The sequence below is a fragment of the Danio rerio genome, chromosome 22, assembly GCF_052040795.2.
Source record: "Danio rerio strain M-AB ecotype USA chromosome 22, GRCz13ab, whole genome shotgun sequence".
Classification (NCBI taxonomy): domain Eukaryota; kingdom Metazoa; phylum Chordata; class Actinopteri; order Cypriniformes; family Danionidae; genus Danio; species Danio rerio.
Genome location: NC_141042.1, coordinates 17,909,880 through 17,936,586, shown reverse-complemented (window position 1 = coordinate 17,936,586; position 26,707 = coordinate 17,909,880). Strand labels below are relative to the sequence as shown.

The window sequence follows — 26,707 nt, the reverse complement described above, 5'->3', positions numbered from 1 at the left end:
TATTTATTTAAATTATTTATTTTATTAGATTATGCCTTTATCTGTGTATATACAGTGCTCAGCATATGTAAAGAACACCCCATTTTGAAAATTAATATTTGTATCCATTTCTTAGTGAATATGAGTAATATATTTTGGTGCATTTAAACAAAACAGATTTATCAATATATATATATATATATATATATATATATATATATATATATATATATATATATATATATATATATATATATATATATATATATATATATATTCAAATTATATTTTAGTTACAGAAAGTTTTGTTTCTTTTGATTTTTGCTATTTTTGAAAAAAATTATTTTATATTTTTCTATAACATAAATTTAAATTAAAATTATTTATAAAGTAGTTTTATAAATAATATTTAGTATTATAAAGTAATTTTGTTAGATTAGCTCCAAATTCGGCTTTAGTACTGACTAAACTAATGTATATGCACAATTAAAATATTGTAAAGTATCCTATAGAAAATATTGATTTAAACGAGAGAATTGTGAGGAGTGTATTCATATATGCTGTATAGTATTACATATAGTTATAGTATTTTGTCAATACCAAAATGTATTTAAATTACTGGAATGTGTCCATGTTTTTTACTTTTAAAACCATGTTTATAGGTTTTAATTATAATTATTTAATTATAATATAACCATGCATAAAAAATAGTTTCTATTTTTAAATGCAGACTTAGCACAGAGCCTTAAGAAAAACACCCCTTTAGTAACACTGTTTGGACCAAACCTCTCAAAGACGCTGGAATTACTTGTAGCGTGCAACAGTCATTGCTAGTTAAACACAGTGTTACACAATTAGTGCATTACTGGAGCACATCAGCGATTGACGGGGGCACAGGAAATCCTGCTGTTAGTGACAGTGAGCCTGCATTTACCCAGAGGAGAGAGAAAGAAACACAAGGGAGGGGATGAACACAGTATCATCCCCATCTCTACTCCTCCTTCCTTCCTGAACATGCAACAACACACAAATGCAAGCTTCTAAACCCCTACACCCAACAAAAAAAAAAATAAAAAACTGTTGAAAGCATCAATGCACAGAGATCCAGCATAAAGTGGGTTAGAATCATGTAAAACGGCTTTGAGGCAGAGAATTATGGGTATTTCTAATGGCACTTTTGCTTCAATGGAGCCTTGAGACAAAGACCAGTTCTCAGCATTTTCTGAATAACTGCATGCTAGGCCTGTGGAGCTGCGATTCAAATTTCGCAAGGAATGCAAAGGTGAAATGAGTTATTTAAATAGGACCTTCAACAGAGGTTGTTTTCATTCATTTCATCATTTGTCAAGCACAAATTTGGTGGTTCAAAGCTCAAAGCAATAAACTAAAACAAACAAAACCAAACTCACCCAACACCAGCCTTAACCCCAAAAAACCCAAGCCAAACTTAAACTAAAACTGAATGAGTAAATATAACATTTGCATTATGGGATAAAAATAAAAATACATAAATAAAAAAAATAAATAAAATAAATCATTTGAGTTAGAGAATAAATAAATAAATAAATAAAACATTTCAGCAAGGAATAAATAAAAAAATAAAATAAAATAAAACAAAACATTTGAGCTAGGGAATAAATAAATAAATAAATAAATAAAATAAAACATTTGAGTTAGGGAATAAATAAATAAATAAATAAATAAATAAAAAAAATATTTGAGCTAGGGAATAAATAAATAAATAAATAAATAAAATAAAACATTTAAGTTAGGGAATTAATACATAAATAAAATAAAACAAAAACATTTGAATTAGGGAACAAATAAATAAATAAAATAAAACAAAATAAAACATTTGAGCTAGGGAATAAATAAATGAAATAAATAAATAAATAAATAAATAAATAAAATAAAACAACAATTGAGCTGGGGCATGAATAAATAATAAATTAAATAAAAAAAATAAAACAAAACATTTGAGCTAGAAAATAAATAAATAAATAAATAAATAAATAAAATAAAACAACAATTGAGCTAAGGAATGAATAAATAAATACATTAAATAAAAAATAAAGGAAATAAATTGAGCTAGGGAATAAATAAATAAATGAATAAATGAACAAAACATTTGGCTAGGGAATAAATAAATAAATAAATAAATTACATAAAAAATAAAACAAAAGATCTGAGCTAGGGTATAAATGAATAAATAAATAAATAAAATAAAACATTTAATAAAATAAATAAATAAATAAATAAATAAATAAATAAATAAATAAATAAATAAAATAAACACTTTCCGATATTTTGCTTTGATGATTGTTTACCTTGATATTGCAGGCTTGCTCCATAAGGCGTCGAGCGTTTTCTGCTGCCCTGTAGCGTTTCGGGAGTTGGACCCGGAAAAATTTCAGCGCACCCTCGAAATCAGCCTGCAGCAGGTCTTCCTTGGAGGTCTGCATGTAGAAAGAAGAACACACTGGTTAACAGTTTTTATAAACAACCTGAACAGGAACTTTGCTAGGTGATGATTTTCCTCATTGTGCATGCATTGCTCTTTTGTGACCAAATAATGCCGTAAATCACATTACATTAAATCATAAATCGTATCAATCATAATACAGAGGCTATATGTAGGAAAAGGAAGTACTAATATTATATGGTAATAACAGCATTAAGCAAATATTAATCATTTAATGACTGAAAAACATCTATTCAGCCCATTAAAACAAAAACAAAAAACTCTGCATTTTAAATTAACTTTAAAGCATTATAAGCAAAAAATAAATAAATAAATAAACAGTCTATATACTGCAACTTAAGAAATTAAAGGTCATGAAGACAGTGCAAATAAAAATAATAGCTTGTATGCTGCAAATAAATACAAAGCATAAAAGCCTTATTAATAAATGTATATGACAAAAAAAGAGAAGAGAAAATAAGTCACTTTAATAGTAGTTTAATAACCAGGTATAATAAAAGAAATAGTCTGAATAAATTAAGTGAACCTAAGGCATAATCACATTCCTCAAGTAATTAATAAAATAAATATCTCAATAATGTTATTACATCAAAAACAAAATTGCCTGTAACAGGATGGCAATTAAAAACAATAGCTACATAAATACAGACGAATTCCGCACAACTAGCATGGCAAGCACCACATATCACATAGAAACAAAAGCTACTGTTAGAAACACAGCTACTGTTTTTGTAGTAGCTACCCCTCACCGCCAGCAGTCGGGGCACAAACAGGCGGTGACCCATTCCTAACAGCCCCATGACCCTGTCGGTTCGATCATTGATCGGTCCAGCCTTGTCCTCTCCAGCGCCCCCTTCCTCCAGTCTCCGCACAGCAGGAGGAATCTGAGCCCACAGAGGCGAAGGCAGGTCCCTCTCCGGGGTCAAAGGTGAAAGAGCCTCCTGGGCCCCTCCAGAGTCCCCTGCATCGTCCTCCCATGGAGGCTCTGGGGCTGATTTGGAGTCAGCCACGTTGACGACGTCCAAGCTCCGAAAAGTTTGCTTCGGTGGCGCTAACGCAGTCTCTGCGAATGCGACGTTGTCATTCGATCACAATTCGACAAGCGTGAGAATTTGTTGCCAAAAACCAAAGTGCGAATTTAGACGTACACTGATGCATTTTGGGTCTGCAATGTAAACACAACCGGAGACCACGCCTAGTTCAAAAAGACATCTAGTAAAATTTGACTAAATCTAGTAAAATTTAGTCAAAAAAACAAAACAAAACGCCCTGATTCTGGTCGATTATTGGCTGGCTCCTCCCAAATTTGCAATCTGTTGCCTGGCAACAAGGCAGGAGGAGAGTCGCGTGGTGCTGTCGAGACGGACGGCACGTCTTCCGTGTTTCGCTCGTCTAACAAGAAACAACGATAGGATGGAAGAAACGTGAAGCTTTCAGATTCTGCTCTCCATCAAAGATGCGACTTCTTGTCAAGAGTAAACAAACAGGCATCCTGTCAAGGTCTACAAGCATCCCAAACGCCAATCCAGAATGTGTGGGATGCAAGACTGGGGTGGTGTTTGTTGTCCTCGTCTGCAGGCCTCGGTTCGTACAGCTCTGGGTGCTGATGGAGCCAGTCTGAGCGGCGGCGATGGGGAGAGTCGACGAGAGCATGAGATTAAGACAGCGCGAGAGAGAGAGAGAGCGAGAGATGCTGCCGATGCTAGAAAAGGTGGCGGAGTGGAGGAAAGGGAGGAGGAGAGCAAGATAGGAGGGGCGTCGCAAGGGAACCAGAGACAGTGGACGAATGGACAGTGGACATGATGGTCCGGGCTCCAATGTAACTCATGCTAAATGCTAACTACTGCTTGCGAAGGGAAAAGGCGGACTGGCAGGAGGACATGTGGAGAAACAGAGCGCGAGGTGTTGGTGGGGGGGTGTATAGAGAGAGAAAGGAGAGAGAGAAATGAGGAAGAGGAGGAGGAGGGGGTATGAGAGCCTTCAGGGAGAATGTCGTAATGGTTAGCCAATAGGAGTAAGGCAGTGCAACCCCCTCTTGTTTCCCTCACTCATGCTCTCTCCATTAATGCACAGCTCCTGCTTCCTTGCACGCACATACGCATCAGTCAGTGCTCTGCTTCGGTACACCTGCCTTCTCTGTTCTTCAGCCTACATTTAAAAAGAGGATGACTAATATTTTCATATACTAAAGTACCTATTTGACAAGATTTTTTAGAATTTAACCGGTGAGAAAAATGGCAATAAAAATACACAAATGACCAAAGAAAAATACAAAACTATAATTATATTTTCATTCATTCATTTTCCGTCAGCTTAGTCCCTTTATTCATCAGGGGTCACCACAGTGGAATAAACCGCAACTTATCCAGCATATGTTTTTCATAGCAGATGCCCTTCCAGCTGCAACCAAGTACTGGGAAACATTTATACACATTCATTCACACACAAACTCACACTACGACCAAATTAGTTTGTTCAATTCACTTATAGTGCATATCTTTGGACTGTGGAAAAAACGGAGCACTCGGAGAAAACCCACGCCAACACGGGGATAACATGCAAACTCCACACAGAAATGCCAGCCGAGACTCAAATCAGTGCTAACCACTATGCCACCATGTTATTTTGTTAGATAAGCTTCAGACTAATCTAATGTACAGTATATGCACAAATATAATATTGTATAGCTTCCTTTTAAAAATATGAGTTTAAAGATATATTTGTGAGGGGTGTACTTGTATACAGTATGCTGAGCACTCTTTCCATCTTCATTGTTAATCACTTATCTTTATACAATGCTATTTATTTTTAAGAAATCATGAATAATGCTGTTTTCCTCCATGACTTGTCAGACATTTTCAACAAATAGCCGTGTCATCAAATGCAAACAAAACTTAACTTTACAATGGTTCAAAAAATGTAAATATGTAAAAACTTCTATCCAAAATGAAACAGGAGCTTCTGTCTAATTAAAGTTTTCAGTGGAATTGCCTATTTAAAATTAGCATACATATAAAATTAGAATAGCATACAGTGTCAAACCTGAGGACATGGTTTTCAGTAACTAAACAGCCATGTCACCCTGCAGCCCAGGACTGGTTACTCATTGAAGCTAAGCAGAGCTGAGCCTGGTCAGAACCTTGATGAAAGAGACCACATGGGAAAACTAGGTTGCTGCTGGAAGTGGTGTTAGGGAGACCAGCAGAGGGTGCTCAACCTGCGGCCTGTGGGAGTTGTAATATAGTGAACAGTAAGCAGTCATTCAAGCGGATGCTACACACTGGTGGTAGTGTGGATCGTGATTGTGAAGTTCTTTGGGTATATGGCCACTCATTTACGCACTATAAAAATACACATTACATTACATGACATAAATGTAAGTTCAAATGTTTTTAGAAATGTATGGATGCAAATATTTTAAAATTTTACAATTTTCTTTTTAAATTATAAGAGCTGTATAATGTATTGAACTATGCTTGATACAGTCACAAACATAGGACAGTTTTTGAGATTTGCCTCAAAAATTTATAAATATTAAATAATAGCAATTTTTATAACAAGAGGTCAGTGGAAGATAATGAAATGTTTAACTACATGCATTTCACATGCTAATTATGTTCTTTTTTGTCAAATGTGACAATAACAAAGCAGTGTCACATCAACAACCCAAACACATGCCTACTAGAAGACTTTTGGCTCTATCATACACCGGGCTCAATAAGGCGCAAGACATGTTAGGTGCGATGCGTTGCTATTTTCAGACCAGAGCTACAGTAATTTTCATGTTTTGCACCACGCTGTTTAAATAGAAAATTCATTTGCGCCACTTTGTGGACCCATAGGTGTGCTGGTCTAAAATAGAAGTGTGTTAAGGCACATTGCTATTTTGAAGAACTGAAATAGACAGCGCGATTGACCATTTAAAAGAAGGTCTAAGGTCCAGCGCAGAGTTATGCACTTATGTGGGTTCAAATGCTTACACATTGCTTAATAAACACAGGATGTACAGCAATACACAAATATCTTTGCATTTGAAAAGATTAAAATGTTACAAAAATAATTATTTTCTACATAAAACTAAAAACTACTGACTCCATCTCAGGCGGCTTACCTGGTTTATTCATGACAATTTGCAATTGATAATTATAATATTATTAGCAATATTTATTATATGCATATTTATATTTGTTTTAATAAAAACAAATTTAGATTTGTCCACCTGTCGGGTTTTGGAGACGTATGTGTCACTATATGGGGCATAGGACGGGTGTTCAGATGTAACTTCGGATGTGTTTTTGACCACACTTCGTTATTATTGTTCGTTTATTCGTTTGCTGGAAATTAGAATTTAATCTAGAAATAGTTTTGAAACAAATCTTTGCGCTTAACAAAAAAAGTTAAATATGTAGGCTAATGGATGACTTCAGTGGAGTGCGTACAACACCCAGGGCCGGAGTGGGACTCCTTTTCAGCCCTGGAGTTTCAAGCCTTACACCAGCCCACTTCAGTTCATGACTGGCTATATTAAAATAACGTCATTTCCAATTTAGTTTTTAATGACACTATCACATCTTTTTCAAGCAAACAGCTGTTTTAGAACTTCAAATGTTTTTCATAAATATGAGAACATTAAAGGGTAGCTAAATCTCCAACACCATTCTTTAAAATATCACAATGTCCTTTCCTGTAATATCTGAATAAATATTATGTGCAAAATTATTTATAGATATCCAGTCCTTTGTAATAGTGGTCACACAAAAAATAAAAATGAAATATGTACACCTACATAAGTAACTCAAACTGTATTATGTCTTAACGTTAAAAATGAAAAAAAAATTCAATATAAATACATAAATTACTCAGGATGGGGTGTAAACTCTGGTCCGCAGCGTCTTAACGCAGCATGAATAATAAATAAAATAATTAATAAAAAGAGTGAGGCTATGGTCAAATAAATAGATAAATAAAAAAAGTGTGATTGCTGAAAGCGCAAGCAGCTAGGGACACCGCCCCTCACGGCCAAAAAATGGACCGGCCCACCGGGAATTCTCCCGGTCCTCCCGATTAGCCTGACAACACAGTTTCCTTATCCACCAAAGTAAAAGAGTAAAGAGTAAAAGTAAAGAGAAAGCAAAGAGGCCGATTTTTTATCCTCACGCAGATGTTCTGTATAACAGTTTTCTCAAATTTCTTTACAAAGTCTGCCATGTAAATAGCAAATGCGCAATGGCACGACGCAACTGACTCTGAAAGCTAATGTGAGATAAGAATCTGATTGGTTTAATGCAAGTTATGCTCAAATTCCATGCTTAAAATAGCAAAAGTGGTTTCGGACACGCCCTTAATGCTTTTGAACCATGCTCATTAGACTTTGCGACTAGATCATTAAAATGAAGAATATAACGTCTACAACTGGAACAAATATAGCAAATTTTCAAACATAAAACGAGCATAAAAGCAAAATAAAACTACACAGATTCAAGCCAGCTTTAGAAATTACGACGTTCATAATATCACTATATATCTTTATGCCTCATATGCACTCTAACATAAACAACACAAGACATTAGTCAAAACTAATTGGGCAAAACAGCTAAACAAAATGTTGCTCTTAAACCTGATAAATGATCCCACCATCAAGCTAGTGCGACTGCAGCAGTCTTTATGATTTGATCTTTAATCACAAATCTCCTCATATTTCCCCTCCACCTGGAGCCTTAAAAAGGAACCCAAGATCACTGTTCAGCAGTAATTACACAAGAGGGAAGAGCAGTCTATTTCTCAACATTAAATCAGTGGATATTTCTTCTCTATAGGTTGGCTCAGACACAATGAGGCCACTCTTGCATTAGCACCATTTGTCATCCTGCCAGCGCTGCTTACATAAAGGTGTGGCATCGTGGACTAGGCTAATGCATTTGTGCTGAGAAAAAAAAACACTGCTGGAAAAGCTTCGGTGTTGGCCAACAGATGATGACACATCGCACTTTAAAGAAGCAGAAGCTATATATTCACTTTATTCCAAACCATTATAAGAGTCTATCAATAAATGTGTGGTTTATAGGTCAATACTATCCTAACAAAGTGCTTCCAAATGTGATCGTTTTGCTTAAACTGATAGATATTTTGGGGTCATTCTTGCTTTGCTGAAAATCATTTGTTAACACTAATAAGAGTCAGCTTGTATCTGACTGGCTGATGAATATTCTAAGTTGTGTGGTTATTTTCAGATAATCACACAGGTAGTCACAAGTAGGTTTTATTACATATTCCCAAAGACTATAGGTGCGTCCCAAATCGCATACTTATGCACTATTCTATGCCATTTTGTATTATAAATAGTGTAAATAGTGTGTTTACACTGAAAATTCTAAAAATAGTAAGTGCACTTTAATTACCCGGATGATGCACTCACTCAACCTATAAAATGAAGTTTGGAATGATGGACACTTCACTCACTCAACGACCGCAGCTTTGTCCACGTAGCTAAAGGGGCAGAGCTATCGGGCGCACATGTTAGATAACTATTTATTTTGGATTGTGAGAGCAGTACTCTCCTAAGAGAGGGATTATAGCGCCTCCCGGTGGTGAATGCAGTTATACTCATGACAGGCATTATTTGGTAGTTTGGGCATTTATTTCACTAATTTGGCAACAGTTAATTGTCATCAGGGAAACTATTTGAATCTCCGCTTAGTAAAAAAAAAAAAAAAAAAACATTTGTGTTCCATTTGGGACAACCCTACATTCATATACTATGCTGTTGAGTGTGTACAGTAAGTGCATAAGTATGTAGTACATGAGTGCATAGTGTACCATTTGGGACCCAGCTTATAGAATAAACAAGACATGCTACTCAAATCTTTTTGAATGGGGAAAAGTGTAACTGTCAATATGGTGAATAAAGCCCCGTCTACTAGTACAGTAGCCAATCATCAATCATTATATGGTGAAAAAAACCCGCCTTCTAGTACGGGACTTGGACCATATGCGAGTTTCTGAAGTTTTTGTGCACGTTCGGAGTGATCGGCCCCTTGAAGTGCTTTAAAATGTGCAATTTTTATTCGAAATTTGACGTAATCTCAACTGAAATACAAAGACAGGGCGGGACACGTAGTAGCTCATCCCCTTTAAAAAAACAGCAAATGCAGTTTTTTTCCACAGCTCTGCCAGTGAGAGCAGTTGAGATAAAGCGCATCAAAGAAAAAAAGAAGCATATTGAAAGGGGCGGGGCATGTTAAATACTAGAGAGCATTTGATTGGTCAGAAGTTGAATGAATGAAGTATGAGGTGATATCAAGAAATATTGTTGATCCATTTAGGCGGTAGTGTTGTCACGATACTGAATTTCAGTACCTATCGGTATTTAAAGTTTTACAAACATCCATGTCCCGCTAACATTTTTCAGGCGTTTTTAAACACCTCTGATTGGCCATTGTGTTCACATTCTAAACAAAAATGACTTTGATTGACAGTGAATGTCATGTTTACCACCCTGGACTACTGTTTACCAAGTGTAAATAAAGATACTGAACTACAAGGACACTTAAGCATTTTAAATCCCTGAAGATCTGTCGATTCATCAGTGAATCGCTCATATGTCGGCTTACAGACAGACCAGCTGATATACGCGACTTTAAAACGCTCCAGTGTGCCTGTATCTGTGTTTGCACTTTGACGTGCGGTGAACTGATGACCTTCATGGCCAATCACAGTCATTTCTGTTGAGCATGTGAACACAACACTTAGCCATGACAACACTTAGGTGGAAGTGACAAACTGCAAGCTTGTGGATGTTTATATCAGTTTTATTTTTTCTAAATGCAAACTTTGGAGCACACCAGCTTATAGATATTCTATAAAAATGGGACGAATGCCCTGTGAGAAGAACAATGTCACTTCGTTGTTTGTTAAATCAATTCACTGACTGTTACAATTTAAAGGAAGCTACTCACAAAATTAATACAAATCTTGGGACATAAGAAAAAGGTAGATAGGATGATCTACTTCAAATAAATCACCTACCAATGTGATCAGTTTGCTTGAACAGACTTGTGTTGCTGTTGTTATTTTTAAAAATTCAATATCTGCTGAAAGTGAATGCTTAATTCTGATTGCCTGGTGAACATTTCAATGTTTGGGCAGTGATTTTCAGATAAATGCACATGTAACATAGTTGTTTACCTCGGAGTTAATTATAAGACTATAATAAGAAAAATAATAAGAATATAAGACCAATACATGCTTTTATACATACAGTACAGACTTTTACGGAAAATTACCAGATATTTACCAGTATGACTGTGTAAAAGGGACTAATGTCATGTTGGTCCCCAGTTTTTAAACTCTTAAATGATTGTTACAATTTAAAAGAGGTTACTACCGTAAATCACGCAAAGCATCATGACGCACAGGAAAAAGGTGTATACAGGTCCTGTAGGTCGATCTCATTCGAACAAATAACCTCTAAACGTGATCAGTTTGTTGTGAATCTCTAAAAAAACACCCAATAGTTATAAAGGCCCACAGCTGCACAAAGTTTCACCCTTCAAGATGCTGATGATCAATAATAGCACAACAACAATCCGGAACGCAGGCATACATCACTCCGACAGCAGCCAGACGCCCGGATCAAATTCATTATTGCACTGGGTTAACGAGACAATGCATCTTATGAGAAGACAAATGGCATTTGTGGTTACAAAAAGAGTGATAAATTGAGCTTATTGTCTTTGTAAGTAGCATTTTGTAGGCTGTGTTTATACGTGACGATTAGTATTTGTATAATTATATATCATATAGACAATGACTGATATACTATGTTTTCATACTTTATTTCTGGACAGAAATATTTGGGTTGCAAAAGGGCAATATTTATTCTGGGCAGCAGAGGGAGACAGACTCAGTATTGTTATTTATTTATTTATTTATTTATTTTTTTGCTTGCAGAACTATTGTATATATAAAAATAAAACAACTATGATTTGCAGGCACCAGGGTACAGATAAACAATTTCATTAATTTTATTTTTTTTTATTTTTGTGTGTGTGTGTGTGTGTGTGTGTGTGTGTGTGTGTGTGTGTGTGTGTGTGTGTGTGTTTATTTAAAGTCAGAATTATTAGCCCCCTGTTTATCCCCCCACATTTCTTTTTTTAATGGAGAGAAGATTTTTTCAGAACATTTCCAAACATAATAGTTTTAATAACTAGATATTTTCAAGACACTTCTATACAGCTTAGTGACATTTAAAGGCTTAACTAGGTTAATTAGGTAAACTAGGCATGTTAGGGTAATTAGGCAATTATTGTATAAAGATGGTTTGTTCTTTTGTATAAAGATGGTTCTTTCGTTCAACAAATTCTGACTTCAACTATATATATATATATATATATATATATATATATATATATATATATATATATATATATATATATATATATATATATATATATATATATATATATATAGTTGAAGTCAGAATTTTATATATATAGTTTTTAGTTATATTGTTTTAGCAAAAATGAATAAAATAAAAATATAACGCAAAATATTGATACAAACTATGAGAAAATAAATATGAAAAAAATGGTAGTTATAAAAAAACTAAAGTAAAAATGAAAATGTTTTAAAATTGAATATAAAAGCCAACTTATATTTATGACTATGACAATAGAATATAAACACAATAACACTGCTCATGATAAAACTATTGCTAGCTAACAGTTCAAATTAGAATAATGACAATAAATTAAAAAAATATGTAACAATGTAGAAACTAATCTTATTAAGATATAATATAATATAATATAATATAATATAATATAATATATTATAATATAATGATGAAAAAATAAACGTGAAAAATAAATAAATAAAATAATGGTAAGCATAGCATTTCCCCCTTATTTCTAACCAATTCAATATTTCAAAATTAAGCAAAACTTTGCCATTTGGCCTATTTGATCAGATTTAATTTCCTTTCATTTTAGAACAATCAAGGAAAAGTAATGTTTATAAGCTTTAGTACCTTAAGGAGAGCCAGCGCCACATTGAAGATGATGTTCAATCCCTGTGAAGAAATTAAAAAAACAATTACACACACACACACTCCCAAGGCCACAACATCTGAACAGCAAACCGCCTAGAGCAAAACAGCAAAACACTTCACTGTAATACAGAAGATCACAATTTGAAAACTATTTTTATTCATGCACCTGCCAAGTTAGTTTGAGAGTCTTTCTGCCCTTTTATAAAGTACTATGCAAATCTAATTAAGAGAAAACATAAAAAATATACTTTTAAGTCTTTCGTTGATGAAATTTGATCAATCTGTGCCTAAATAGTTTAACAGCAATACACATTTTTGAGGCTGTTTTTCTCAAAATGAGCTTTTGAGTCTTAAATTTCCATTTCAGCAGCTTTACAAACACAAACACACACAGTTTCATTCATATCTGTACACAATCTGACAAAAGTCTTGTTGATCCCAGCTGTAAAACCGACAAATAATAAACTTCTAGTTGGGATAACTTCTAGTGCATCCCAATGATCACAAATATTGAAAAAGACCTTTTGGAACCCGCATGAACCAAAGATTCTCAGAGTAATCAGTCAAGTATGGTGAAGGAAAAAAACATGGTTTGGGGTTATATTCAGTATGGGGGCATGCAAGAGATCTGAAGAGTGAATGGCAACATCAACAGCCTGAGGTAATAAGACATTTGTGCTGCCTATTACATTACAAAACACAGGAGAGGGCAAATTCTTCAGCAGGATAGCGCTCCTTCTCATACAGCACTTCAGCCTCCACATCAAAGTTCCTGAAAGGAAAGAAGGTCAAAGTGCTCCAGAATTGGCCTGCCCAGTCACCAGACAACATGAACATTATTGAGCATGTCTGGGGTAAGATGAAGGATGAGGCATTGAAGATGAATCCAAAGAATCTTGATGAACTCTGAGAGACCTGCAAGAACGCTTTTTTACCATTCCAGATGACTTTAAGCTATTTGAGTCATTGCAGAGATGTTTAGATGCAGTCCTCCAAGCTCATGGGAGTCATACACAATATGAAATCTTTTTCACAATGACGTTATATTCAATACTGTACATTATTTCTTTTAAGTGACAAGACTTTTGTCTAAGCAAAAATGAAGGCATGATTATATTTTATTTTGGTCAAATAATCTAGAAACCTTGGCCTTTCATATATGCCACTTCTGATACCAAATGATCAATTAAAAGTCGAGTTATTATTTGTTGATCCTAAAACTTGAATAGACGACAAGACTTTTGTCAGGTGGTTTACTTTGAAGGTTTTTACACAGGGATTTGTTCATATATAATTTGCATCAATCTACAGATATAAAATATAAAAATCCATTAAGTTTAATATGTAATATTATATTGTATTTATATTATATATGTTATAGTGTATATATATTAAATGATCGCATATTTCATTAATTAATCAATTTATTTATTTCACCAGCAAGGACCCATTGAGATACAATATCTGTTCTACCACGAAGACCTGGTCAAGACAGGTAGCATAGGACAGAGTTACAAAATATATATCACAACGCATAAACACACACAAAAATAGTATATTTTTAAGTAATTATTTTAATATTTTAATAGTAAACCATAATCAATTGTTAAAACATGTGCACTGTTTTAAATCGAGTCTTTTTTGAATATATCGATAGATGGTACGGATTTCATATATAGTATACCTTGAAGGTCATACCATACATATGGAGCATACATACAGAATGCAGATCGACCGAACTCTGTGTGAAAAAAAATGGCATCTTAAGTAAGAGTATATCTGCTGATCTGCTATTGTAAGTATTTGATTAGAACTCCAACAAACTAGATGTATACTGTGGTAATTTACCATCTAAAGCTTTAAAAATAAAAACTAAGATATGTTGTTTTCTCTTTAACTGTAATAAGGTCCATTCTGTCAATTTATATAATGACATTGATGCGTGTGTAATTATTTATTAATTAGTGCATACTTCATTGTTTATTAATTAGTGCATATTTAATGGTTTATTAATTAGTGCATATTTATTGTATTTTTAAAACTAACACTGTAGATGCTTGTAATACAGCAAATGTTTGCAATTGTTGATGTAATCGGTCAACTGTTGATTAGTATGATGAGACGGAGTGAGTGTTTGGAGCAGGTTCACCTGCAGTGCGTTGTGTTAAATGGTTTCAGAAGAGCTGCAGGGCTGTTTTTGCGCTCTACTAGAAGCGGCAAGCGTGATGTCGAGCGCATTTGCATTTCCTAAAATAGCTGGATTCATACAAAGAGCTGAACGTGTAGGAGTGACAGCAGCTGAAGGAGGAGGAGAGCTATTGTGCTCAGGTGGACTGACAGGCTGTGTGTGTGTGTGTCTGTGTGTGTGTATGTGTGAAAGTGCATGTGTTTCTCTTCTTGAGTGTGTGCATGTGAAGGTGTGTGTGAGGGTGTGTGCGTGTGCACAAGTGCATGTGTGTTTTTGTTTGTGAGTGTGTGTTTCTCTGTTTGTGTGAGTGTTTGCGTGTGCAAGTGCATGTGTGTTTCTTTCTCTGAGTGTGCGATGTGAAGGAGTGTGTGTGTGTGCGTGTGTGTTTGTGTGTGTGTTTGAGTGAGTGTTTGTGTACATGCAAGTGCATGTGTGTTTTTGTTTGCAAGTACATGTGTGTGTGCATGTGAAGTTTGTTGTGTTTGTACAGTATGTGTGGGTGAGTGTGTAATTATGTTTGTGAGTGTGTTTCTGTGTGTGAGTGTGCCTGTGAAGGTGTGTGTGTGTGTTTGAGTGAGTGTTTGTGTGCATGAAAGTGCATTTGTGTTTTTGTTTGCGAGTTTGTGTGTGTGTCTGTGTGTGTGTATGTGAAGTTGTGTGTGTGCAATTGTGTGTTGTGTTTGTAAGAATGTGTGTTTGTGTGTGTGCAAATGCATGTGTGCTTCTGTGTCAAAGTGTGTGCCTGTAAAGGTGTGTGTTTTTCTGTGTATGAGTGATTGTGTGTTTCCGTGTGTTTGTGTGTTTCTGCTTCTGAGTGTGTGTTTTTGTGTGCAAGTGCATTGTGTTGCTGTGTGCGAGTGTGTGAATGTTTGTGTTTGTGAGTATGTGTGTGTGTGCACATTTCTGTGTACTTTTGTACACTTTTGTGTATGTTTGTGCCTGTGTGGGTGTAAATGTGTTTTTGTTTGCATGATGTGTCTGTAAATGTGTGTGTTTTTGTTTATGTGTGTGTTTGTGTGTGTGCAAGTGCATATGTGTTTATATGTGTGCAAGTGCATAAGTGTTTCTGTTTGTGAGTGTGGGTTTTTGTGTGTGTGCTAGCGCATTGTATACAAGTGTTTTTAAGTGCGTGTGCAACTTTGTGTGAATGTGTGTTTTGTGTCTGTGTGCGTTTTTATTCATGTATATACAAACTTATTTGTATGTATGTATATTTTTGTGTGTATTTGGTCAGTGTGCGCGTGTTTGCATGATGTGTCTGTAAATGTGTCTGTTTGTTTATGTGTGTGCAGGTGCTTATGTGTTTGTGTGTGTGTGTGCAAGTGCATGTGTGTTTTTTGTTTGAGTGTGGGTTTTAGTATGTGTGCATGCATTTGTGTGTATTTTGTGTCTGTGTGGTGTTTGTATGTGTGCATGTGTGTGTGTGAAATTTCTGTGTATTTGTGTATATTTTTGTGTATGTTGGGTCAGTGTGCGTGTGTGTACATGTGTGTTTGTTTGAATGAAGTGTCTGTTGTGTGTGTGAGTGTGCTTGTGTGCATGAGTATATTTGTAAGTGTATGTCTTTATATCTGGTGGAAGCCTTATGGGGACTTGCATCACAATGGGGGCCTAAATTGTGGTCCCCGTCGGTAAATAAATACCCTTATAAATGATGAAATGTAAAACTGAGGGTCTATGAGGGGGTTTAGGGAAATAAGGGGCAAAATCTACAGTTTCCACAGTAGAAAGATCATTATGTCTATGAAGAGTCCTCACAAGGATAGCAAACCAAAAATGTAAGTGACTGTGTGTGTGGATATATGTGTGTAAGCGAGTGTATGTGCTTGAATGCGTGTATTTTTGTGTGTGTGTGTGTGTGTGTGTGTGTGTGTGTGTGTGTGTGTGTGTGTGTGTGTGTTATAGGGGCGCAGGTGGCATCGCAGTGGCGAGTGGAGAAGCAATGCTGACTTCAGCTCCGCATGGAAACACCCGTCTCGAGCATCGCCTCCACAAGCTGCTCACATGGCAACACTGAGCTAAAAATAACCAGCCGTAGCTATTAATAACAACCAAGCTGCTCCCGACAGGCTCTAGATGGCGCTGGGGGGCTAAATAGAGATCGCAGGGGGGCATATTAGTGTGTTTGTGTTTGTTGAGGGAGAATAAGACTTTAGTGGTGGACGTTTTTGGTTATGCAAGAAATACTGGGTTTGAAAGGCAAGTGGACATGCCATGATTGATGGTTGTTGTGGGTATGAGTGAAAGTGTTAGAGTTTACGTTTGCAATCGGGCAGAGTGAATGGAGCAATTTGCCTACATTAACATAATGAGGCACAGGGAAAAAAAAGTTACAGCAATGGAACAGGAGTTGCACTAGTGTAATAGCAAAAAAAAAAATAGAAAATATAATGTAATAATACAAATATACAAAAAAAAAATGCATTAAATAATAAAAAAAAGTAATACAATATGATACAATATAAAATATTGTGAATAAACATGAATAAGGTTAAATTGTGGTACTATAGCATAAGAGTGAAATGCTAAAATAAAAAGTTGATTAAAAATATGTAGTTAAATATAATAACATATAGCAATTAGCACTTTATAATATAATATAATATAATATAATATAATATAATATAATATAATATAATATAATATAATATAATATAATATAATATAATATAATACTACAACATTTAATACAATACCACACAATATAATACTATTTTAAAATGAAATATGGTAAATAAACATGAATCAATTAAAATTATGGTAGTAGTGTGTAAGTGTGCCATGCTAAAATAAAAAGTTAACAATAAAATAAATTAATACATTAAATATATAATTAAATTAAATATAAAATAATATAAAAATAATTTAAATATAAAATAAAATATGAAATAAAATTAAAATACATTAAAATTAAATTAAATACATTTAACAAATAATACACAAAAATATATAATTAAATAAAATTAAATATAATGTAAAATAAAATATATATAATAAAATTAAATTAATAACATATAATAAATAATAAAAATGAATATATAATTAAATATAAAATCAATTACAAAATAATATATATATATATATATATATATATATATATATATATATATATATAAAAAACATAAAAAAGATAAAATTAAATAAAAAATATAATATTAAATAAAACTAATAATACATAATAAAAACAAATAAATTAGAGTCTATAGTTAAATATATGTAACTTGCATAATATAAGAATAACTATAATATAATACAAATAATACAAACATTAATTAATATAATAATATTGATATGCTATTAATAACTCACATGTTATTTAATATTTATAATCATTTATTAATTAATATAATAATCATCCAAACTATCAAACAACCAAAACAATCTATTAATAGCAAAATTATGCAAACTAGCAAAATCAGTATTTACATTTTCTATACAGTAAAAAAATGAAAAGCTTTAATCTTGTCAAACATCACAACACATTTAAATATATATTTTTATATTTGTAAATACTGACTCTCATCTGAAACGAGTTTTCTACATTGTGATTAATCTTAGAACACAAAGAAAACAAAAAACTCAAGTTGACTAAAATGAAATTATGAATGAGGGTTAGCGAATGAATGTGAAAGACCAGGATGACAACGAGTTACTCAACATTAGAGGAAGAGCCTTAAAAGGCGGAGGAGTGCTAATGAATTAGAGATGAATTGATAGATGGAGAAAGAGAGAAGGAGGGAAGGAGCATCTAACAGATTTTCATCATGCGATTCATTGACTGAGACAGGCTGAGGAAACTTTTAATTGTCTGGCCTCGGGCTACTACAGACGCTCAATGAAAGCAATGGGGAAAAAAAATAAAAAGGAAAAGCTCTCAGAGGAGCAGAAAGGTCGAAGCGTTTCTTTCAGAAAGACACAAAGCCCATTTCTGAGAAGTCAAGGATGCATGCTTTGGGAAATCTAACAGAGTTCAAGAAGTTTAGAAACAAGCAAACTTTTCCTTCAGATTTTATCCGCTGTTCAAAAGCTGACTGTGTTTGCTTAGGAAAAAAATATGGATTTTTCATATATTAAACAGAAAGAAATGACACATTTGTTTCTTTAAAGTAAAACTACACTGTTTAAAAAAATCAGCTCATTTTACAACTGTCCTAGAGTTAAAAGATTAAGTTTTACCATTTTTAATCCATTCAGCCGATCTCTGGGTCTGGTGAGGGCACTTTTAGCTTAGCTTAGCATAAATCATTGAATTGGATTAGACCATTAGCATCTTACTTTTAAAAAGATTCTACTAGCTACAGAAATCATTTGAACATTTGAACTTGACATAAGAAACATAAAGGGGTGCATCAAAGGCACACATAGGCACACATAGGTAGCTGCTTAGAGACAGAAGGCAAAGGGTGCAGTATGTTGCATCTAGTGAGTGACTCCCTTCATCAACATGCATGATTGCATTCATCTAATTTGCTTAAACTAAGCGATCCAATATGTGGCTATATTCTACAAGCAAGGATTCTGACACCAACGTGAAGCATATGCTTTACTAAAATTGTGTGTAAGGTGAGAAACTTTGAGAAATTTTGAGGGCACAGGGAATAAACTTAAAGGCAGAGGAATGCACTGTCTTTGACAGCTTTCGACATCATCTAGCACTTGCAGTGACTACATTTGTGGACACCAATCCTCCGATTTTAATATGATTAAGACAATACTTTAATTAAGAGTCTACCATGTAAACAGCGATTTTAGATTACCTTAAAGGACCACACACACCCACACCTACTTCTGTTATTATAGAGCAAGTGTACCTGGGTGGGGAATTTCAGGGTTGTTTTACGATTTAGTCATATGCTGTATGCTTTCTATATAAAACAAAAACTGAAATAATAAAAACAATTGTTCACAAAAACTGCATAGAAAACCTGGATAACCCTGTGACGCAATGAATTTAATGGATGTGTGTGCTATAACATGTAACACAATCATGAAAGGAACATTCAAAACTCAAGGACATGAAACACCCTTATCATATTATTGTGTCTTATTCAGATAAAGGCAAATCATTAGATTACTCATGTCCATGTAAACATAGTCACAAGCCCCAACCCAAGAAAAAAAGGAGCTCACTGATTTCGATGACAGCCTTTCCACAGGTTAGTAGTAAGCTAATGTAATGTTAACTGCATAATGCAAGTCTTGCATTCATGGTAACAAACAAATGATCAAAAGAAATAAATTAATGCAATTCAAATATATAAAATATGAGTTGATGTATACTTTAAACTTTAAAATGATAAAGTATAAATATAGAATTATTTTGTTTATTTATAATGATTAAAATATATATATTTTTTGTCAAATAATTTTTTGGCTCAAAAGTATCAGTTCAGGGAGCGTTTAGGCACCAGTACTGTTTTAAAAGTATCGATTTAGCACCGGTATTAAAATAACCTCAAGCGATACCCAACCCAAGTCAGAATTAGACTAAGAATTGTAAAAATATTAGTTTTACAGAGTTATGTAAAGAAATTATTTTACCCACTATTTACATATAGTACTACATTTACTATTAATCACAGTACATATAGAATTTAAAGCAATTTTAAAGTATGTTAAAGAATCGTTTTGAAGCTACTGCAATTTCACAACATATTTTTACATGCACTGTGTGTAAAAGTTAATAAATAAAAGACTAATACATGTGTTCAAATCAAAATAAACAGTATTTTTATAAATCAACAGAAATATTTACTAAATGCATTAACAGTTTGAAACTCATAATGAAGTTAAATGATAAACCACAGTAATATCTACATCAGACACAAATGATCTTTTTTTTTTTCTAAATCTACAGTTACCAGATTATAGTATGGCAACTACAGTTACATACCAGCACACCTCTGGATATGTAAATCACACATTTATTCTTACCTCATTTTAATGTTGACAAATCCGGCCCTGCAATTAAATATTCTCTGTTGTACCAGTATTCAAAAATCATGTGTACAATGAGTAGTACATCTAAATGTGTACTTTTCACACTAAAACAGAGATTTACAACTGTATAGACGGTGAGTGAAAAAGAGCCAATGGCTCGGTTTCTATTTATGTTGCGATTCGCTTCTTATTTTTACCCGCAGTGACACCTCATTGGTTAAAGGACCTGGTCAGGCCCTGGTTACTGTGATTTTGTGATTAGAGGAGGATGTATCACCTCGCACAGGAGCAGGTCGGTGATATGGAAGACCATGCAGAGAGGGAACTTGGCGGTAAACAGTGTTAGGAACCACTGGGATGCGTACATGTGAGCCTCCAAGTTCAGCTCCTGGAAGTGAGACCACAGGTCCGGCAGCAGCTCCTGGAGAGAAACACTGACGGTTAGTGCAGGGGAAAAGCATGACCTGTAGTCAACAGAAAGCCTGACAGCGGTTTTGTGTGTTGAGCAGTGCTTCCAGAAATTTGTGATTTTATGATTGCTAAATTTAAGGCAAACATCAAGCAGACTTTACGAATTTTACGAAATAAGGTATTTTTAAAAACTGCCTCAGATTTCCTGCAGATTTTGGCTATAAATAGAGAGAGAGATAAAAAGAAACAGACAGAAATATGACAAAAATGACTAACAGATGGACAAAGACAAACAGTCAGTTAGATAGATAAACAAAGAAACAAAACAAAACGAAGGACGGACAGACAGACACAGATAGAAGGATGGATGGATGGATAGGTCTATGAGTTTTTCTGATTATCCCACTGCTTTGGACTTGATATTGATGTGCGACGCTACATCCAGAAGTTGAAATTCTTTTAACTTGAGGCTGGGTTTTAAAAACATGGCGCTCATGTGAGGTGCTTTAAAAGACACAAGATCCAAGTGTGTGGTCATGTCTATTTTACAAGAGTGTGTTTAGATTAAAAAAAATAATAATAATAATGAAAAAGTAGCACTTTTGGAAACAATACTCAATGTTCATAAGTGTGTGTATGTTTATAAAGCAAAAGTTTCTAAATTATGTAAATGAAAGCTCTGAGATTATAGAAAATATCATTAATTAAAATATTTAATGCTTTCCTAAGGGGATTTTAAAGAAATGAAAAGACAAATTAACACAAAATATCTAAACATAATGGGCAAAATGTACCACCTGAACTAAAATGAAAACAAATAAAATGAATATATGAAATGACTGAAGAAAAACGAAATCATGAAGATGCTACAAATTACAAATTATACAAACAAAAAAATACAATTCAATATAAAACTCAACAAACCACACAATTAGAGAAAACATTAATATTTAGCTTTAAAGGCCAATTTTAGAGGTTTATTTAAATCATAACTTTAAAGGACTTTGCGCACTGAAGTCTGATATTTTTAGAGAGGGTGCTCGCTGCAGAGCCATTAGAGCAGAGCTGAGCTCCAGCGAGGGGGAGCATGAGCTCTCGCTCTGCCTCCTGTAAGCTGTTTTAATGCGTACACCAACCCCACCCCTAACCCTACCCCCAGTGAAATCACTCGTAGAAGAAGTGCAAAAAAGGTGGAGCTCAAGCTCAAGCTCCCCCTCGCTGGAGCTCAGCTCGCCCAAATGGCTCTGCAGCCAGCACCACTTGTATTTTTATGCATTTTTTTTTGTATTCAAATGCGCAAAATGTCACGTAAACAAACCTTGCACAACGAGTCCGATGCATATTAATTCATCCATTACAAAAAAATACAAAACATTTCGGAGTCAGTTTAAGCAGTGATACGTTCTCCTCTCTTCACCAAAGTAGAAAAAGAAAGAGGAACAGGCTATATTGTGTTCAAAGTTCAGCTCATTATCAAAGATCTGTGCTGGATTATTCCGAAATGCAAAGTTTAGCCTATTTCAGGAAATCAGTGGAATTTTGATACATTGCTTGTGATACGTCACACATTCACGTACGTTAACAAATCCTGAAGAGACTGGCTGTGCCTATAGACATTAACATAGATGGCAGCCACGTTGATGTGTCGAAGCAATGGACCAAAAGTGAAACATGCTTTCTATCATAATGTCTATGAGCAGTACGTCAAATGTATAAACACAAACCAAACGGCATTCTGTATTTAGCTTTTCGCTTGTACAGTGGTACTGAACTGTCAATACTCCCCTCGAAGCTCTTTTTGGGATGCAAAAAAATAAATTAATTAATTTTAAAAATCGAACCTGGTTCGAATTTTTGTATTAAGGATGAAAATTCAGAGGCAGTGTGTTAATACGATTCACACAACGCAAGTTCGAATGTATTTTTTAACGTGCGAAAATGATGGACGAAATTTTTTAATTCAGTGTGCAATAACCTTAAGTAAAAAATGATTGAATAGGGAAAAGTATGTATTCAGAGACCATGCAGAGAATAAATCAAAGAGGTAACCGACATTTACAAAGGCACATCTTAATTCAGCATCTCAAAGAGACCTTTTCTTCTGGAGCACTTTTTTCTGTGGTGCATTGGTAGATGGAGGAGGTGAGAGTGTTACATTAACACATGTAGAGGAAACGACACCAAGAAATGGGAATTCTTCCACAGAGTGGTGTACAGCACGTTTTCCTGATCGATACTAACACTCTTGTAGTAGCAGAGCTAGTCGATTCTAACCAGGTTGAGTTTATCACTGAAAGAGGGATACTTCAAGGCTGATTGAATTTAAGCACAAAATTAAAACTCATTTTCCAGTGTGCTGGGGGTAACAGCTCACAATACGACCATCGCTTACACTGCAGACTAAGGGCCAGATTTACTAGTTACACTTTACAAGAACTAAGACAAACTACTTTTGGTAATTATAAAGCGAACAGAGTTTGAAGTCAGCATGAAATGGACATTGCATTCGCCTCCTAATTCTGTATGGTGGCTGAGAGAACTCAATTGTGCTGCAAGTTTAGAAAACACATCATCATCCATTAGATAACAAATTCCCACAACACATGCAAATACAGAAATATTATTAAAAAAAAAGAAATGGCTAGATTACTTGATATTGAAGAGCATTTTTCTTGCAATTCTGACCTTTATTGTAATCCTGAGTTCATGTCTCATCAGTCTGACTTTATTTTTTCACAATTGTGACTTCCCGAGTTCATATCTCAGTTTGCACTTGTTTATTGTCATTTTCTGAAGAAAAAATTATTTGGCAAAATTGCGCAATTTATATAAACAATTTGCACAATTCTTGTAGTTTATAGCTCACAATTCTGACTTTTTTGACTATTTCCTACAATTCATAGTTTTATCTGCATATTTCGATTAATTCATTCATACATTAAGCAATTTTAGGCTTTATATTGTGCACTTCTAATTTTTTACTATAATGTACTACACATAAAATTGTAAATTTACAACATAAAAATAAACCAATATATAAAATTGCAAGAGGTCTCAATACTGACCATGGTCATTTCTGCAATTCTTAGTTTGAATCTTGAAAGTCTTATTCACATTTTTTCTTCAGAATTAAGAGATAAACTCACAATTGTGAGTGAAAATTAGGAGTTTTATCTCGCAATTTAAACTGTTATTTCTGAATTGAGCAATAATATATCATACACCCGGTGCAATAATGTGAGCCTAATTTTCCCAGTTGCGCCATATTGTTTAAATTGTAAATCCATTTGCGCCGCTTTGTAGACTCATGGGTGTTGTGGTCTAGAAAGGAGGCGTGTTAAGGCGCATTGTTGGAGTGTTGCTATTTTGAGTAACTAAAATAGACTGTTAAATAAACCAGCTGAAAGCAGGTCTAAAGTCCAGCGCAGGGCACGTTAGTTGTGCGCCTTAAACACTTACACATTGCTTAATACACACAAATGAATAAGAATAAAAGGATTAAAATACTACAAAAAGTACTATTTTCAACATAAATATGAAAACCACTGCCTCCATGCCTTCTTTACCCTTGTGGGTTATTTTCAGTTTATGACACATTACTTTTGTATAATGGTATTATTACTAGTAGTATTATTTATTATATGCATATTTATATTTGTTTTAATAAAAACAAGCTTAGATTCGTTTAACTGTCAGGTTTTGAACCATATAGGTTAATAGGTGTGTATGGATATACAGGTAACTTAGTTTTTTTACCACACTTCGTTATTATTGTTCATTTATTCGTTGGCTGGAAATTAGAACTGAATCTAGAAAAGGTTTAGAAACAAATCTTTGCACTAAACAAACAAAATTAAATATGTAGGCTAATGGATGTCTTTAGTGGAGTGCGTACAACACTGTTTCCTTATCCATGACAGTCAAGGAGTAGAGTCAAGAGTAAAAGTAAAGAGAAAGACACCGAATGGAGGAGGCTTGCTCTTTATCCTCACACCACAGATGGTCTGTTTAACTGTTTTTTCGCAAGTGAAGCGTTCAGTTTTTCCACTTACAAAGTCCGCCATGTAAACAGCAAATGTGCAATGGCATCACGCAACCGACTCTTAAAGGGAATGGGAAATGAGACTTAGATTAATTTTAATGCACATTATGCTCAAAACACACCTATAACTCATTAAGAGAATAAGCTCAACCCTGTTAGACCATGTGCGAACAGTATGTTTCCATCCTAAAATAGCAAAAGTGGATACGGACACGCTCTTAATGCTTTTGTACCATGTGCATTAGACTCTGTGCCTAGATCAAATAGAGCCAAAAGACGTACTATGGCAAATCACCCTTGTTTTTATTACTTGCAATTGTGTGATATAAACTCACAGTTATGACATTGTCAAATTATGAAATATAAACTTGCAATTAAATAATATTAAAATAAGAAATAATGGTACACTTTAGTTTAAGCATCAATTGTCACTATTAACTAGTGGTTTATTACCTTCTTATTAATAAAAAAAAGTTTATTAAGCTAAAAGTCATTAATATTTTGTTAATAGTGAGAACTGTAGCTTAAAAAAAAACATGAGACTAAAATACTTCTAACTGCTGTGCTGTAAAACACAAACTGTAATATTGTATAAAATTCTTCATGTCATGTCATTTTTACAATTAGTTGTCTTAAAGGTTTAACTGAAAGTTCAACTGAAAATTAAGTCTTTATTTTTATTGGTTAGTAGCAAAAGAATGCAAGACGTGCTGAAATCCAGCACTGTGTTTGTGCTCAGCTCAAAAGTCCAGCTTATACATATTTAATAAAATCAGTCTTTTGTGTGACAATCACACTTAACCTCACAGCAATCTATACTGTAGCGCAGCACTACTCAGAAAGCAAAGAGCAAACCTGTAGCAGGCGCTCCAGCTGGTAGAACTTGCAATGAAGATCTTCAAAGTTGTTTCTGTAAAGCTCTCTGAGACCATAGTTGAACATGATCTTCACCAGCACACAGAATGCTTGTTCCTCAGGCATCTAAAAAGAAACAGTGACAGAGATATTCATGATTTCTGGATGATCAGGCTGCAATGAACACAACCAACCCATCAGTAGCATGAGTGTTTCACTCGCTCTTAAGACTAGAAATAGACTGTTTAATGTATTCATTATTCAGAAGTATGTGTGCGAAATTAAAGGAATACCCAGCGGGTTTGTAAAGTGTAGTTAAAAGTAAAGTCTTAAATATATTACATTTTATGATCACACTTTATTTTGATGGTCTGTTTGTTGAATTTAAGTTACATTGCATCTATATGCCAACTAATTCTCAATAGACTATAAGTAGACTGTTAGTTTGGAGTTAGAGTTAGTGTAAGTTGACATGTACTTAGATTAGTTTCTTATCGTCAGTTGAATGTTTGTTGAAGGATCAGTAGACAGTCTACTAATGCTCAAATGGACCATCATAATAAAGTGTTACCCATTTTATAACTGAAGTATTATTATCATTATTGTAATTAAAAGTCATTATGCAGAAGATTTTTCTTTAAGGCTATTATTGATTTATAATAAAAAAAATGTGTATCTTTTATTATAAATTTGTTTAATTTAAAATAAAGTTTGATAACTATACAATAAATACACTTTTAAATGTCTTTTACATTTATAATT

The 26,707-nt window shown here is 34.0% G+C and overlaps 1 protein-coding gene across 2 annotated transcripts in view; it reads right to left on the bottom strand.

Moving 5' to 3' along the window:
• rabgap1l (RAB GTPase activating protein 1-like) overlaps nt 1–26,707 on the bottom strand; it is a 151,108-nt gene that overhangs the window by 23,125 nt on the left and 101,276 nt on the right. Inside the window, exons 16-19 of one of the 2 annotated variants that reach the window (XR_015521873.1) lie at nt 25,888–26,071; nt 20,915–21,101; nt 12,489–12,530; nt 2,307–2,435 (exon numbers count right to left, since the gene is read on the bottom strand). Coding sequence is in view for 1 of the 2 variants with exons in the window: in XM_087304168.1 (XP_087160294.1) it covers nt 2,307–2,435; nt 12,489–12,530; nt 20,915–21,058; nt 25,946–26,071 (441 nt within the window). In the remaining variant the exon portion in view is untranslated. The remainder of the gene's footprint in view (nt 1–2,306; nt 2,436–12,488; nt 12,531–20,914; nt 21,102–25,887; nt 26,072–26,707) is intronic. The other variant, XM_087304168.1, reaches the window with a different exon arrangement.